The sequence below is a fragment of the Megalopta genalis genome, chromosome 1 (genome assembly GCF_051020955.1).
Source record: "Megalopta genalis isolate 19385.01 chromosome 1, iyMegGena1_principal, whole genome shotgun sequence".
In the NCBI taxonomy this organism is placed as follows: Eukaryota; Metazoa; Arthropoda; class Insecta; order Hymenoptera; family Halictidae; genus Megalopta; species Megalopta genalis.
The window spans coordinates 43470395-43487707 of NC_135013.1; the positions used below are offsets into that span (position 1 = coordinate 43470395).

Genomic DNA, 17313 nt, shown 5'->3' on the forward strand with positions numbered 1-17313 from the left:
AATAAGTCCGGAACGGTTAAAGATCGCTATATGTTTTATTAATACTTACGCAACCTTCATTACGTTACGCGTTAGCAATAAACATTGCGTAAAAGAGAGATTCCTCGAGACTGCTAGAGGCTCCCCGAGACTGTTCGATACTGATCAAGACACCTCGTAACTGCTCGAGGCTGCTCGAGACTGCTGGAGACTGCTCGAGACTGATTTAGATTGCTCGAGACTGCTTGAGACTGATCGTGGTTGTACGAGTCTGCTCGAGACTGATCGAGGTTGCATGAGACTACTCGAAGCTGCGCAAGACTACACGAGGCTACAGGAGGCTGCTTGAGGATGCTCAAGACTACTCGATACCGCTCTAGTCTGCTCGAGACTGTTCGAGACTGCTTATGACTGCTCGAGTCTGCTTGAGACTGATCGTGGTTACACGAGACTACTCAAGGCTGCTCGAAGCTGCTCGAGGCTACTCGAGACTTCTAGGGGGTATTCGAAACAGCTATATCCTATTTGAGACTGCTCGAGACTACTAGAGAATGCTTGAGCCTATTCCAGACTGCTCGAGGCTGCCCAAGACTTCTCAGGGCTGTTCGAAACAGCTAGATGCTGCTGGAGACTGATGGAGACTGCTTGAGACTGATCGTGGTTGCACGAGTCTGCTCGAGACTGATCGAGGTTGCATGAGACTGCTCGAAGCTGCACAAGACTACACGAGGCTACGGAAGGCTGCTTAAGACTACTCGATGCTGCTCGATGCTATCGGAAATGGTGTTTGAGATATTATGTATAAAAATTATAAAGAAAACGGAAATTTTGCTGAGAATTATAGTATCGCCATAAGAAAAGAAGTTGCTGAAAAAGGAGAGCCTTAAATGTTACATTTCTGAAGTAGAAGATAATAATAATAAATAAAAAGTTATTAAAACATGTCGTTTGCATATAGATGTATGAATGTGCTGCTCGTAATGGTAAACATGATTCAATAATATTCTTACATATTCCTTAAAAATATATTTTTTTAACATATTAGATGTCGATTAACAAAGAAATCAGAAAAGTGACAGTGATACACTTTGAAGAAGTAATCGTAATTTTGTAAAATTCAATTTTACAAAAGAAATGCATTCTTTAATTAATTAATTTTAGAATATGTGTGTTAAAGCAAAAGTTGATCTAATGAATTTTCAACAATATAATGGCCACCATTTTGAAATATATAAGTGCATATGTATCACAATTAACATCCCATGAATAATACATTTAAAGTTACCACCACAAGTTTAAAGCAGCGCAACTCATTTCATTTAAACGTCTGTAAACTCATTAACAATTGGACTTTTTAGCGCATTTTAAGCTTAAGAGCATTTATCGAAGTTATATTCTATCATATTACAGAATAGCTTTGAAGACGACTATTGTCTATCTAACGTCTATCAAAATTACGACTTTTAGGTATATGTATTAAAGGTAGCTAAATGTATCATAATATGTCTACCTATCTATACATATGTAGCTAAATGTCATATTCAAAAGAATTAAGGTACTTTTGTACTTGTGTTTTTAGAATACTCTTTTTATAATCTAGCCATCTTTAATTTACTTGTCACGTAAAATATTATTCAAATTTCTAAATAAATGAAAAACTATTGGGCACAGTTCCTTTTTGCTTTATAATTAAAATGATAAATTATTTTTAAAATTAAGATTCGATTGAAATCATATAATTGTAATGGTTGACGAAAGCGGGAGACTCCACAATACAAACTGAGTAAAGGAATTGATAGTAACAATGAAACAGTTTCAGTGTATCCTCTAAAATAAAAGATGTTTTTAATTGAAGATTATAATAATTACATAAACTTCGTAAATCTCCGATTGCCTTTCAGTTTTGAAATTGTCCTAATTTAAATTAATAATACTGCTTTGTAAAATTGTAAGTTGTAAATAAGAAACGAAAGAGTAAAATCCATACTGTTCATAAACAACATAAAAGCGTGGATGTTTTATTTTTATCACAGTATTACTAAATGAAAAGATACGATTTTGAATATTTCATATGAACACATATTGTATTGTATAGTCTCATCAATAAAAGATCGATAGAATTAAAAAAATTATAAATGTCACTTTCGATTCTGCAAAATATTTTGAATACAACAAATTTACAAACGCTATTACGCTGTTTACAAAATAAAACGCTACAATTTTTTCCCTGTTATTTTATACTGCTATATGTATACGAAAACATTTACTGTTAGAACAAAATATGTGTAGAAACTAACATTTATGTATAAAGTAAAAATTATGATTCGAATGTGTAAGTTTCACTTCGACATTGTTTGTGTTTAAATACTTTTTCAGTAATTACTCTAATTTCTAAATGTTGAAAATCTCGACGAAAAGAGCGAGGAAGAGAGAGAATTCGGGAAAAGAAACAAACTTGCAGGAACATTGCCAGGATTACAATGTCAAGGAATACGTAGCTCGTATTGATTACTTTGATATATGATCAATTATTTACATACACACACGATCTTACTTGTCACTGTATTACAGCGATAACTTTAGAAGCACAAGGTTAGAGATCTAAGGCTGTTCGATTGAATTAATTATCGGACCGTTACTTTTGCTCGAGTGTTTCCATAATACAATGTACCAGACCGAGAAGGGTAATGAACTCAAATAAATACAAACTAAATTACGAGGCTACTTAAATTTCAGCAACTTCTATCGATTATCATATTTTATAAAAAAACAAACACAAACAGTAAATATAAGATAATAACGTTCACATTTACAATATTAAATTGAATATCGTCATAATTTGCATGTATTTATATACAATTTTTTTTGTACAGATTATTCATACAACTGTCGTTTTGAACATCAATTACATGCTTTACAGGATTATTTAAAACTGTAATTTGGAAAAAAATTTGAATTTCTTAAATTATACAAAGTTTTGTACCAGATCGTTATTTGTACATTAAGTTGACATGTTAATGAAACATGTAGGTCACTTTTAATACTTTCTACAATCCATTGTTTACTAAAACGTACTATAAAACTTGTGTAAAAGAGAAATAAAGAACTCCTTATGCAACATTCTTGAAATAACAATTGTAGAAATCTAGTACCGTACTAATCTGCTATTATACTGTTACAAATGTATCCTATTTCATCTTTCTATGTTTCCTCAGATTGAAATACAAGTGAAGGATGTAAACAAAAAGTGTAGTGAATTAAGTATCGTTTAAAGTGGGTATACTTTACATAAAAATAGGTATTGCTAATTGAAAATTAAACTCGCGTGTTTGCACTTGATTATTCCATTCTTAAATCTACATTCGCGTCCGTATATATTTACCTACATACGTGACGACTGTTACTTCTCTATACGTATCTATACTGTCAGGACAAGGAGTATACGTAGACATATACATTGAGAAATGAAATTAACATCTGGCATTCAACAACGTTTACGATGACATTGCCTCACACTATTAGTAAAGACTCTAATGAAGCAAACTTAAATTGTATTCGCATAATTTAATATTTGCTAAATGTTGAATCTTACTCTATCGGTGAGAAATTGGTGTCTTATGTTCCCTTGTATCTTGACATATGTACTTCTCTTGGTATATACTAAAGAATTGCACATACACAATTTCATTCATGTAAACTACATTCATTTTTTTTTCACAGCCTTGTTGTGAAAATATAATTTCAAAGATAATTTGAATACGTTGTATTTTGCATACGTATTGGATATGCTTCTGCAATAGAGCTACCTCATAAAAGGAAAACTGCATTGCTAAAAACTTCATAAATTTTTTTTATCAATATGTCAGAATATTACTCCAAATATCCGACATTAATGTTTCATAATTTCTGCAATACCTATATTCATCTGAGAGTTCTTATGTACAATACATAACATATTGCTGCACTGTTCTCTTAATAGTAGGTTTAGTTCTTTGCCAGTGTTATGTACTAGTTTCGACCGAGTTTGTCTCTGTATCACAAAACTCACGAATATCAGTTTGCCCTTCAGTGTCATCAAAACCATTGTTGTGATTACTGTTAATGCTTTCATTCTTTGATTCTTCACTGAATCTTACACTGTCGAGCTTTAAATTAATTGAGCTATCCGTTTTAGATAATTCACTAATATCTGAATCATCCAACTCCAATGTTACTTCAATCGAAGAGTCATGTCTAGATTCTTGACTAGGATAAGAATCATCAATATCCCTTATAGATTTACTTTCGGAACATGTTTTAGAAGTTATATTATAAATAGACTGTGACGAAAGTAACTGTTCAATGTTAGATAATTTTCCTCCACTTGTATCTCCCGATTTACTTAACCTTTTTGCTAAGTCTGCCCATGGATCTTCCAAAAAAGATTTCATATCTATGTATCTTGATATGTCAATCTCTTTGCGTGCATCCTTATGGGAACCCTGAATGTGAAAAAATATGCTAGATACCACCTAACTATAAGGATTAATGATCTTAGAGGAAAGATATGAAAATGCCATTCGGAATTACCTTTTTGTGACCATGAAACTGTTTACCAGAGTGCTTGTAAGGAGAGTACGAATTATTGTAATTTGACTTTGAGGTTGCATGATAATTGTTCCTGTAATGGTTAAATCCACCGCTACCTGAGTTACGATGATTACGACCACCTCCAGAACCATGCCAATTACCACTGTATCTTTTCTGATCTGACACTGGCGTACTAATATTCAAGGGAATAAAGTCGTTCCCAGTACGCATTTGTATTCCATTCGGTGACACACTCTGATAACCGTCATCGTTACCGTAGCTGTATTCTGTCCTATTTTTATGATCGTGCATCTTCCAATTGTAACATTGCTTTCCTCTACTACTACTTGGCGTACTTAAAGGAGACTTTTTCATTTCGAAACTCTTGTTTACACTAATACGTTTTCACAGATTCTATCAATATTTACAAGCAATGTTGTCTATAATACAAAATACTAATAAGACGCCATACTGTAACTTACGCTGACCAATCGATATCTCGAAATGGTGGCGTATCGATACACGTTTCAGCATCTCGAATCGATATAAATTTAAATATCATTTGAATAGTTTGAATTTGATATTAATGAATATACAGCGAATATTTATGCAAAATAAAAATTTTCAGATGGAAATGTCTGATGAAAATTGTAATAGCTTGTGTACAATATAAAAATATCTTCAAACTCTTCTAATGTCTTTACAAACAAAAAAATACATAAAATCCGCAATCTATTTATATTTCCTGAAGAAATAGTTAACAATATTTCTGTGACACGATTTATTTATCACCTATCAGTTGTTGTTAATTTTCTCTTAATGTGATTTAAATTTTGTTTATAATGTTCTCATAGTTTTTCCTGTTTCTGTTAACAAATTTAGACCAAAAAGTTGTACAATAAAACCAATAATATTTACTTAATTAAACTTAATTAAGTACAATGTAAAAGATTACTACAATGAAGTATATGTAAATAAAATTTCTTTTTACGTAAATTTCAATCATGTTTAAGATTTTTATATTTATCTATACATCATAAGCAAATGGCGTGTTCAAATAAGCATTTGTGTTCTTAATATTTTACATTTTTCCGTATTTCGTGTACAGTTTTTAGCATAAGGTATGTGCTTCCACCTATGTTAAATTGTGGCGGTTAATTTGAATTGTTTGAAAGGACAGAAAAAGAAGCTTTTTAGTCAAAATTTGCTGTTTGGACTCATCAGTAAGGCTATACAGCAGATGCAATCTTAGACGATCTATTATTTCTATTTTCAATTTTCAAGTATAGAATGTAGTACATTGAATTTATTTGTTCTTAATTTGCCTTCAAGTAGACACTTTATTAATAATCCTGGTTGGTAAACTATTTAGAAATTGTGAACATAATATGAAAAAAGTATTTAGAAATGAAATAGTGTCCACATTTATATAAATATATTAAATAAAAAAAGAAATATTTTAGTTTTACTATTATTTAGTACTTTTCGCTAAATTAAATTGTCTGCACACGCACGTTTTTTTTGAAAATAATTCGTAAAACAGTGGAACTGTCAATATCCTGTAACTTATATATTCAGCATTATTTTTACTTGAATAAATACTGTATACACTAGAAATATAACTAAATATATGTGTGAAACCTCAATATAAAACAATCTACGATTTGTTTGACAAAAAGTCAGAAAGAATGCCGAAGCGGATTGCTAGTTATTGTTCCAATAAATATCGCATATTTCTAAATTAGTAAGTGCAAGTAAATTTACATTGAAACATTGCAAACGTAATGAGTTAATAGTGGATTACACAAATTTTTAAATAATTACATTAACATCTATTAATAACGTCTTGTTTGAAGCTGCGTAAAGCCGCCACGGCCACCATAATCCGGGTGAAACTGGACAAAACGTAGTTTGAATTATTTAAATTTGGCTCCACGAAAGGAATCGACGACATGGTTGCCAACGTTCGCTATCGAAGTTTAAGGTGGTGGAGACTCACTCGGCACGATACAGGTGGCGCTGGATCGAGATTGCAGCACGCATGTGTAATGGCGCTGCGACTGGGAGTAGCGAGACTATCGCAGATGCAGCGAACGTCTCGTCTAGTGTGGGTAGTAGAGTGTACATCGTGCTTTGGTCGCGCACGTTTGCGAGAGTTTGTGTCCAGAATGAACGGCTTAGTACCTGTTGCACGACCCGGCGCGGACCGGTTCGAGTCGTTTCCTTATCGACGTTTGTCGTAATAGAAAGGCGGTCTGTTTTTTCGGCGAGAATGAACTGTCGCAAGTGTCGCGATCGTCATTGTTGACGTTTCTGTTGGTGTGACAGTGGTGTGGGCCGCTACCGCTGCCCTGCCGTGCATCACGATTTTCTCGTGCTGAAACAGCGCGCAGCGCGCAGGATACGTTTAGCCGACGAGTGAAACAATGGGGATCGTGCAAAGTCGTGCCGGCGAGAGCGATGGCGGTGTGCGCGAGGTGTTCATCGGTGGTGTCAAGGGCGGCGCGCCTCATCAATCCTGTCAACCTAGCCTTGGCATGGGAAGTTTGGGTGGACCACACGCACGGAGCGGCAGCGTCCGTAGCGCGCCAAGGCAACCGATGCCCGACGCTGTCGAGCTCGAGAGGCGCTTCACCAAAGTGCTGGTGAGTTCTCTCTGCATTTTATGCTCCCCTAATAATTCCGTAAATCCCCTAACGTGCGCATCCGGCGTGTCTCACGGATTAGACGCATGGTTACGCTTTTACGCTTGTCGATCCTTTCACGTACCGTCAGACCAACACCACGGGCAAACTGTCAGCACGTCCACGATTAGATGTGCTTTACTTTAACTGAATCAAAACAACAGACTACGCTCTCGGCGACAATAACATAAAACATTACAGAGAACTATATTAATGTGTGTTATGAAAACAGTGTTACTGTTCACACCGTGAGGCGTCGTTTATCGGTAAATTGTAATTTATAACTAAAAATTATAGCGATAAACCTAAGAGAGAAATTGAAATAGCTATTTTAAGTCATCATGAAACTATGAGACATATTCTTTTGTAAAAAGCGGTTGCAAATATTTATTTCTGTTGTACATTGACAGCGTGTACTGTACAGCGTGTATCATTTTTTATTATTTTTATTCAAGCATTCGTTCCCATGGTTTTCAAATATGAAACGTCAAATATCTTCTGTAGGGATACCAATATTGTGTTCATGTCCTAACACTATAACGGCAATCTTAGAGAACATTTTCTTCTAAGAGGAATATATGATTTTAAAAGAGATTTGACAATTTTTTAGCAAACTGATGATTAAGTTGTAGATCTTTAGGCGAAATAAAACTTGCATCAACTGCAAAGGATGGGAAGCAGCTAGACACTTAATTCTTTCTTGCAACATTTTAACAAGTTGAAAGCAGTAAGTCGATATTCAATTATTTGAATGTTTCCACTTCCACTAAGTAGTGTTGCATACCCATTTTTGTCACAAACGCATAAAATCCATAGTCTACCGACGATTACTTGCCTTTTATTCCATAGTGAAGCGTTTTTTCCCCTTCATTAAAATGCGCCGGTATACTGTATATTTCAGAGAAACACATCTACACTGACGCGTGCACACAAACGACGTTTACAAAGCTATCTTTTAAAACGCTAGGCAGGCTCCATTTACGCCGATGTGCGTGAACGCAAACGGTAATAGGATATTAATTGAATCGCTTTGATCGACCGTACATCACATGCCACATAAATTATCGAATTTAGCTTTAAGAGGATCCTAAAACTCGCGTCTCGTCGATGCAATCATATAGAACAGATAATTTCAGCGAAAGTAGTAGCGAAAATTTACTATTAACACCATATAAGAAAACACCAGTTATACTGGAAGGGTGAAAACAACCCGTTATGCAAACATAACATCCCAAAGGATGATAACTGTACATGGTCGAATATTTTAGAGACTACCACAAATTATGAAAAATCATTATGGACATCAGGAATGTCAAAATCGTGTATGATGGATGAAGGATGTTTTGAATAAAAAATTTAATTGGTAAAGCTGCATTTGTTGAAACAATGCTTATGTGTGCATTTAGTTAAATGTTATTTTATTTCTCTAGTCAGTTTGCGTGAAATGTACGTGAGAAAAAATTCCACTTTATTCGCATTTATTGCTTGTTTATATAAATGTACAGAAAAGTGAAAAAAATGCAGTTATACACCTTCATCTCTTGCTAAAAATGTACCATTTTGTCATTTATGACGTCCTTTTACGGCGAATATTTTTCAAGATATTTGCAAATATACGTTCTTCACTTTCAGGAACATTTAAAATTCTTCGATATAAATAACAATCGACAAAAATAATATAACCTTTTATCATAGTAATTGTATATTAAGTAATTATTAGATCAGTATACTTCCTTGTAAGAATTACCAAATATGCATCGATGCATGTACCGCTCACTTTTTTAATTCAGGTAAGGAGGGTTGACGAAACAGGTGACGCTGTATTTGAGACGGTGTCTTATTTTATCTTGTAATTTTGGCGTGTAAATAACACGCCGATCGGTGTCAACACGTGCGGCCTGTAACTTATAGCTGCTAATATTTGAACTCGAGTGAACCCGTGATACTTTAGGGCTCACCGTCCCTGTATAGGTATCGATATCCATCTGCATATCGTGATTCAAGTTTAATCGCAAACTAAAACACCGATACACAAGTTATTTAGTTTCCAATATCAATAATCGTGTGCAGATCGAATACAAGTTCATCACATATAGAAAAATTACACCCAGTAGCAATAATTGCGGTATTATGTTTTGAAAAATTGTTATCATCCTACGAAAGTATAGTCGGAGATAAATATATGTGGATATCTTTAAAAACGGATTAACTTTTTTAATATTGAACTAAAGTAATTTAATTTTTTTGGCATGTTAGAAGGGGTAGTTTTGACAAAAACTATAATTGACTGGAATGTAAAAAAATTTCTTTAATCACGATTTCCAATGCAATACATTTTTCTATGGAATGCGTTTTATACGACGTTCAGTTTTAAAAAAGTTATTCCGTTCTAAAAGGTGTTCTCATATACAGGGTGACCCAGAGTATCCGTCCACACCTATTAAAATGGAGAGCAGTGATTTTTATTGTAAACTAAAAAAATTTTAGTAACTAATTCGAGTACACTATCGAATATGGTGGTAGTTGTAATTTCTAGCACTGACCGGAAATAGAATTTTCAGACCGGAAATATGCGAAAAAATATAAAAGTTCTGTCTCAAATATCTTTTTCGAAAATGCGTGTGTCAATTACGAAACGATTTTTAAGGTACCGATTTCGCCAAATATTCGAATCATGTTTATTTTTCAGGCCTACCATATCGCTTTTAATTAATTCTTGAGACTCGACTTGTCAGCTTCAGCTGTGGTATATTCAAATGAGAAAGCATGCGACAAATTATTATTTGTTTATTAATTCATTTTTGTAAAAATCATTATATCAATTAAGATTTAATAAAATGAAATCAATTATATAATTTGATTAATTGATTCATTAATATGAAATACTATTATACCTATAATTATTAAAATAAAACTGTATGACTAATGAAATACTATTATACATATAATTAATATAATAAAACTGTATAATTAGTGTGAAATAAGGTTATATAATTAATATAATGAAATTATATTTAATAAGATTAAAAATTGTGTCAATTATGTATGGCTAGTGTGACATTAAAAGTGTTAAAACAAGATAACATTAAGATCGAAGGGGTTAAAGATTGCAATTTTTCAGATTTTACGAGCATTAGTCATATGAGCCACCGACCACACAAGGGTTACTAATTTTGTTCCGTTCGGATGAAAGGTCGAAAGTGAGAATCCATGCAGTGGCAGGGGGAAAAGCAGAAAGAAAAGGAGCTAAAGAAGAGAAAGAAGGTAGAGACGCACGCCTACGTAGAGTCAGCTCTCACCAAATAAGATTCGATTGCGCATCGAGACGACCATCGTGACAACTACGAACATATCATAAACAAAGAGATCCCTTTACGGGTCGTATTAACTTGCAATCCCTCGATTCGTCTTCTTCGTTCCGACTCTCTGTCCTTCTATCAGAAGATCGTTTTCATCTGTGAAGTCTTTGTGTTAACGGTTTTGAGTGCACGGTACCATTCCGTGGTCTGTGTTTAATCACGTAATTTTGAGAAACAGACGTGATGAACAACTTAGATTTAGATATATTTTCAATATGTCAAATTAGTGAAAGAAAAACTTACCATCAGTGCAAGAAAATTTTCAGTAAATTACAGATTTTATAGATTTTTTTTTCTAAAAATGGTCAAATGCAATACTGTAAAAGTATTAGAAGAATTTGGGAATATTTTTATTTATAATTAACTTAGACAATTTTTTCTTTACATAAAGATTCGCAATCTAGAAATCAGTTACAACCATTTTTTAATTAAAAATATGAACATAGAATATTAGCAAAATTAATTTAATAGTAGAACTACCGAGCCCTAAACGCGTCTAATAACGTATTTATTGAAATTTCGTATGATTTCTATTATAACATAAATTTGAATGAAGAAATTTCTAAAAATTTCTCATAGTAAAAGAAAGTAAAAGAAAAAATAAAAGACGAGTTATTTTGACTAGTTTGATAATCTCAATGGTAATTATAATAATATAATAAATATTTGTTTTTTATTTCGTGGAAGGAGACACAATTTATCAAGTCGTGTGAAAAGTATTAATGAATGATTTTAATGTCAAATTTGAATTATCTTTACTAAGATTCAATGAAATTTGTAATTTTTCGTAAAATAATTCATAATTGTTTATTTTGAGGAAAGATACAAGATTCATCAACGATAAAATGCATTAACATGATTTAAATTATTATAATATTTTTAATGTATCCATTTTGCGGAAAAAATCGTGACGATAGTATGTGAAAAAAAGGAATTAGTTAGAAGTTTCAAACTGAAAATATTGTGAATAATAGCATAATTGATTGAATTATTTTTATTGGCATAAATTGTGTATGTAGTTAAAGGAGAAGTATTAGTTACAACAATTTTTAAATTAATAAATATTTTTATTGAGGTACTCATCTAAATTGATCATTCCCCATAAAATAACTTATGAATATATATTTCAAAGGAAGTAACGATTTATCAGTTATGTGAAAAGTATTCATGAACGATAAATTAGCATTCATTACACGAGCACGTAAAAATAGCAATTTATTTTCAGTGAAGTTAATATATATAATTAATTTTCAATTACATTTCTAACCCTGTCATTTTCGAATAGTGAAGAATCTGATAGTGTAACAGTTACGCCAGAGTTTGTAATTTTTGTACACGTTTGACCTAAAGGTGCGGCTAACTGTTGTTGCGTTACACCGGTGTCTCGATAGCAACTCTGGTTCATCGTTGTAGCAGCATCGTTGTAAACTACGTTACACTATGATCACAAATTCAAATTATCTACTCGCATACCTGCAGATGCATAGGATTTTCAAATCAAGTAATTGAAAGAGTTGCCGAACTTTGTTAGTGGTGTTATGTTTCTATAATAATCATTCTCATCCTGGATATTTGCATAAAATTCTAGACCTGAAATGAGATCACACCGTTCTCATTAATCCTTTGAGGATGAGGATTTTTCAAAGTGCTAATAATACTTTCCTCAGATTAGATAATCTATCTAATCTAAGGACTTAAATCATAATAACAGTGAACAATATATCCTAATCTTTTATTATTTACTTGATCTAATGCTTGCAACTTTTGGGATAAGATGTCCTCAACGGTCAGAGTTCGTTATTCAAAGATTTAGAAGCATTTGTTAATCTTTTAATCTTTTAACATATTTTGGAAACCAACAGAAAAACGAAATTATAATATATGTGTATAGTAATATTATAGTAACATTGTAGCAATATTATAGTAATATAAAATTACCAATAAATATTAAGAATTTTACTCAAAACTTTTAACTCAATTAATTAAAAGGAACATGTTATACACACAGATGCATATTTTTGCTTGTAGTAACCTTCTTAACGTAGGATAAAGATTTGTATTGTGTCAACGAAAATATTAATTTTATCTTTTTATTTTATATTTTATTTTTTATCTTCATTTTTGTTTTGTTTTTATTTTTTTATTTATTATATAATATTGAAATATAAATAATGTGTTACATGCATCACTATTATATGTACTTTTATTAAGACTTACTAAGATTTATTAAAATATCAAATTTCATTCAGATATTAACGATATGTAAAGTTTATTAACATTTTCGGTAAGAGTATCTACACTAATGTATAGCAAATACATTTTGTGTAGAAGTGTATCTATCGAATAATAGAAAGACGAATTTAATTTGGGAGCGTATTTCACCACTGAATTATAAATCTGCCAGCTGACGAAAATTTTTAATCAGCAGGACCAAACTGCGTTTTCAAACTACATGAACACGTGGTAACTACACTATCTAATACAATGATGGTATACTCTAGAAATTTTAAATTGTGTTGCAATTTAAAATAATCTTATATGTAATAGACGATGTTAAATTCTATTTGATATATACCTTTTATATTTGATCTTATCTAATACATTTTTGTGAAATGTATACGTATTACATGTAGTTGTCCACAATAATTCTTTATCACTACAGTCTAGAAATAATCACGCTTATAATGTTGACAGAATGTAACAAAAGTAGAGTTAAATTTATTTCAGGCGAATAAAATCCTACTCGAAAAGCTAGAAAATATTCCAATTTTAACGTGGTATGTCTCATGAGCTATTTCTGGCACCATTAACTTCAGCGTGTCGAACTCACTGCGCTAAAGCTCATTAAAAAATCTGGTTTACTTGGAATCTCTCCCCGTAGGAGTTGTAAGTAACATTATCGACAAGTAGAGTGCATGGGATTATTGGGAATCAGCGAGATGGAATACTAAAACATACTAGATAGATAATTGTATAATATAAAGTAGTAATTTTTTCTATTTGAAAATAGCAATTATAATATTATATTATTTGAGTTTGAAATCGATATCTTTAAAAAATACTTATACAGCTATGTTATTGGGTTTTTATTAAAAAGTAATTACAATGATATGAACTTCATTATAATGCTTTATCAATGATTATAATGGATTATTATATTAAATTATAACAATTTATTATAATTAATTATCACACACCAAACATACGAAAACCGAACGAACAAGACATGTAATCTATGATAACAAAAACGAGATTCATGTGCCCGAACTATAGATCAAGAATGATACATATTGAGACACTGGAAGATGCCATTATCGTATTAGAGTGAAACAGTGTTATAGGTTGTAGTGTTATACGAGAGTTTCCGCAATTTATTCTATCGTGTTAGAGCGAAACCGTGTTGTAGGTGGGCTACCTGTATTTATAATTAAAATTATTAGTATTAATAGTAACAGTATAAATATTAAAAGAATTTGAAGATGTTGTTATATTGTTTCATCCTGTTTCAACTTACTAAGAAAGGAAATCATTATTTACTTATGTACATTACTCCAGCTTCTTCTAATGATCAATCTCCTAATCATTATTTGTTATTTGGAAGTTTAAACCGAAAAATAATTTACTGTTCGCGTTTTACCAAAACTTGAATAAAGAATAACATTTTATTTACAAAACTAATGTACAAATAATACATTATATAATATACACCAGACGAAAGAGAAACAAAAATTATTTATCATTTGTTATTCCCTAAAATCCAAATAAACGATAACATTTTATTTTCAAATAAGAAATAATAAATAAATTATTTGTGAAGTTATTTAAATAATTTTTTAATTAAAGAACGAATTTAATTATTAATGTTAAATGAAATATGAATCTAATTTGTAATTTGTTATTTATGATTTAAAATAACACTTGACTGACTCTGCTTGTAATCGAGACAGGCAATTGTTATTTTTCGTAAAGTCTAATCATAACAGCTTAAATGTCCAGAAGTTGTCGAAAATCGGAACTGTAATGTATGATTACCTTTTAACAGCGATCGTCTTCTCGTCATTCGATAATTCGACAGCATTGACATAGACAATCGTGAGATTTTGATTCATTATAAATGCTTGCTGATGAGTCACGCAGTAGTTAGCATTGTGTAGTAGAAACTGTGGTTTGACTCACGAGAATCGTTCCAGGGCCATGCGGGTTTTTCTCCGTGTGTATGTGTCTCTCGCTCTAGTGGCGGAAACCCAATCTACTCCGACATTCTATTCTTCTCGTGCTCGCATCACGATTAGAGGTTTCATACGTCTCAAAGTGTTTGCAGATCGTACCGATTTACAATTTGATATGAGGTAGTACAACATCGCAACGTAAACATTCGCTGATCCTATATTTCGATCAAATTTCGTGCTCGCGATTACACGATATTTCGATTCTAAGTAATACATTTTTATCAGATTTTGAAAGATGTTTGCAGAATGAATGGTAGCGTACGAACGTCATTCGAGTTTCTACGTGGGAATTGAAAATGATAGATACGCGTGTACAAAGAAAAGGAAGTCAAAAATCATTATGTTATGTAAGCCTTATCCAAGAATTTCAGAGTACATACATACATACTGGGATGTAGCTCTTAGCAATACTTCGTTAGTCGATGATATTTTGCGAAAACCGTGCTTATTTACTGTGATAACAATAACATCAGAGTTGGGCATTACATGAATAATATTTTATTCGGATAGATTCTCAAATATATTAACCCAGTGAAGCTTTATTCAAATCAATTTTTATTCGAATAAATTTGCGAATAAAATTTTAAATAAATTATATATAATTACAATTATAAAGTTTTAGTAAATTCTACGTATATAATTTTATTCGTTATTCATTATTCGATTTAAATATGTCCAACTTCGAGTCTAAGAGACCGTTACCTACGTAACAAAAAGAATGATGAGTATTACGTGTATGAAATAATCATCGTATTATGTAACTTGTTTAACACTTTGACTGCTGTGTCACCTATATGTGGGTGACGGAATTATTTACACAAAATAGAAAATTAATTCTTACGCTAATCTACAGGGTGGTTGGGACCAAATATAATACTATATGTTACTGAGTTTAAACAGATGAAGGAAGTTCATATAAACTTATATTCGAAAATGCTGTATTGAAAAGATATAAGCTTTTAAAGATATTCATGATTTATTATAGCAGTTATAAATGTTCGAAAATTTTTCCTCCCTGGAAGAATGCAGTCTTCATTCGTCGAATTAGCGATTGTCAAATATTCCATCTGTATTGTAAATAATATTAATCAAAATTGATCTTCTGTTTCTATCGTATTTTTATAAACCAAAGCTTACATAAATTTTGAACTCATCTTTTCTGGACACCCTGTATATAACGTCCTTAACTGTCCTTTCCGACATCACCATGTCTAAGGCAGGGCCCGCTAAATAGCCCTACTGATGAGTCCTCCAGCGGGACCAAGATGAAACCGCTCCCTTTCTTTTTCTTCGCTTCTCCATCTTTATAGCGCCGCCAAATTCACAAAACATAAATACACGTTGAATAAGCAATTGCTGTTATAATACGTATCTTTTCAATTTTTATTTCAATAAATCGAATACTTTAATTTTCTGAAATTTCTGAGCTCGTTGACGTGCCAGTCAATGTGTTCAACAATAGAAGATTTTGATAAGCTTATGCGGTTGCATTGCCATGAATGTTCGAAGACACGCTGCTTTCGTATTCTTACGATGTCGCCAAGTACTAATAAATTGAGAAAATTTATTTTTATCTTCATCGCTTTTTATGCGTATTTTTTTTATCAATGAGAATATTTAGAATATTTCGGCTGAAGCACACCTCTTCAGAATGATGTGAGAATCGGCTATCTTATCTATCCCCTTCAATTAAATGCGAGATTCAATATATTTGATAATACGAAATATAATTTATTGTACAGTGTAAAATGTGATTAAATCAATACATTCATTTGCTCTTCAAAGAAACTGTATCCTATTACCGACTATGTTTAGCGGAGGAATGTTTCTTTTAATAACTTGTACTATTGGCATATTTGAATTTTTTGTGATATCATACTCCACTCATTTCGGCAAGACTGGTTCTGCACTGCGAATAGGCAGTAAAGTGAAAGGGAAATTAAGTACCATAGCGTACAAATTGCTGCATAGCATTTTTATAGCTATTCCTCATTTTGCTGGCAATCGAAATCGATGCGAACATTTTGTGGAATATACACTATTGTAAAATTGATTTGACTAAATCAATCAATTTTAATAAATAAATTGATTTTATTATTACTACATGTTTGACGACTTAAATACTTTTTCATGCATATGAATTTCGACAGGATTCGCGAAAATTCTTTATATTTTGAAGAAAAGAAATTAAATTAGTAAAAATAATACATATTGAAATCGACTGTTCTGTGTAATTAAGTTAATTATCATAGACTACTTAAAGACGTTAGAGACACGCAGAGATATTGCAAATAAACAATAGGAAACAGTGGTGTATTTTAAAATGAATATATCAAAGCTCTTTCTTCCTTCAACTATGATTTTAACTTTATACGTAGTGTTTTTAAAATCATACAATTGTAATAAGTTTAAGAAATGCAGGAAGAAAAATAATATTTAATAAAGGTGCATTTATTAACATTAAAATCATTATAAAGAAAATGAAATATCGAA

The 17313-nt window shown here is 31.8% G+C and overlaps 2 protein-coding genes across 4 annotated transcripts in view; one reads left to right on the forward strand and one right to left on the reverse strand.

Annotated features, from left to right (window-relative positions):
- Positions 1 to 2796: 2796 nt before the first annotated feature.
- Positions 2797 to 5035, reverse strand: LOC117219419 (uncharacterized). The gene is made up of 2 exons (XM_033468610.2): positions 4549 to 5035; positions 2797 to 4460 (listed from the first exon to the last, which is right to left on the reverse strand). The coding sequence occupies exons 1-2, from the start codon at positions 4921 to 4923 to the stop codon at positions 3981 to 3983; spliced, it is 855 nt and encodes a 284-aa protein (XP_033324501.1). The 5' UTR covers positions 4924 to 5035; the 3' UTR covers positions 2797 to 3980.
- A 1588-nt stretch (positions 5036 to 6623) lies between these two features.
- The window catches only part of Frl (formin-like protein), a 161986-nt gene continuing 151296 nt past the window's right edge, over positions 6624 to 17313 (forward strand). For all 3 annotated transcript variants that reach the window (XM_033477874.2, XM_076528276.1, XM_076528270.1), the window contains exon 1: positions 6624 to 7193. In XM_033477874.2, the coding sequence (XP_033333765.1) occupies positions 6975 to 7193 (219 nt within the window). In that variant the 5' untranslated portion in view covers positions 6624 to 6974. The remainder of the gene's footprint in view (positions 7194 to 17313) is intronic.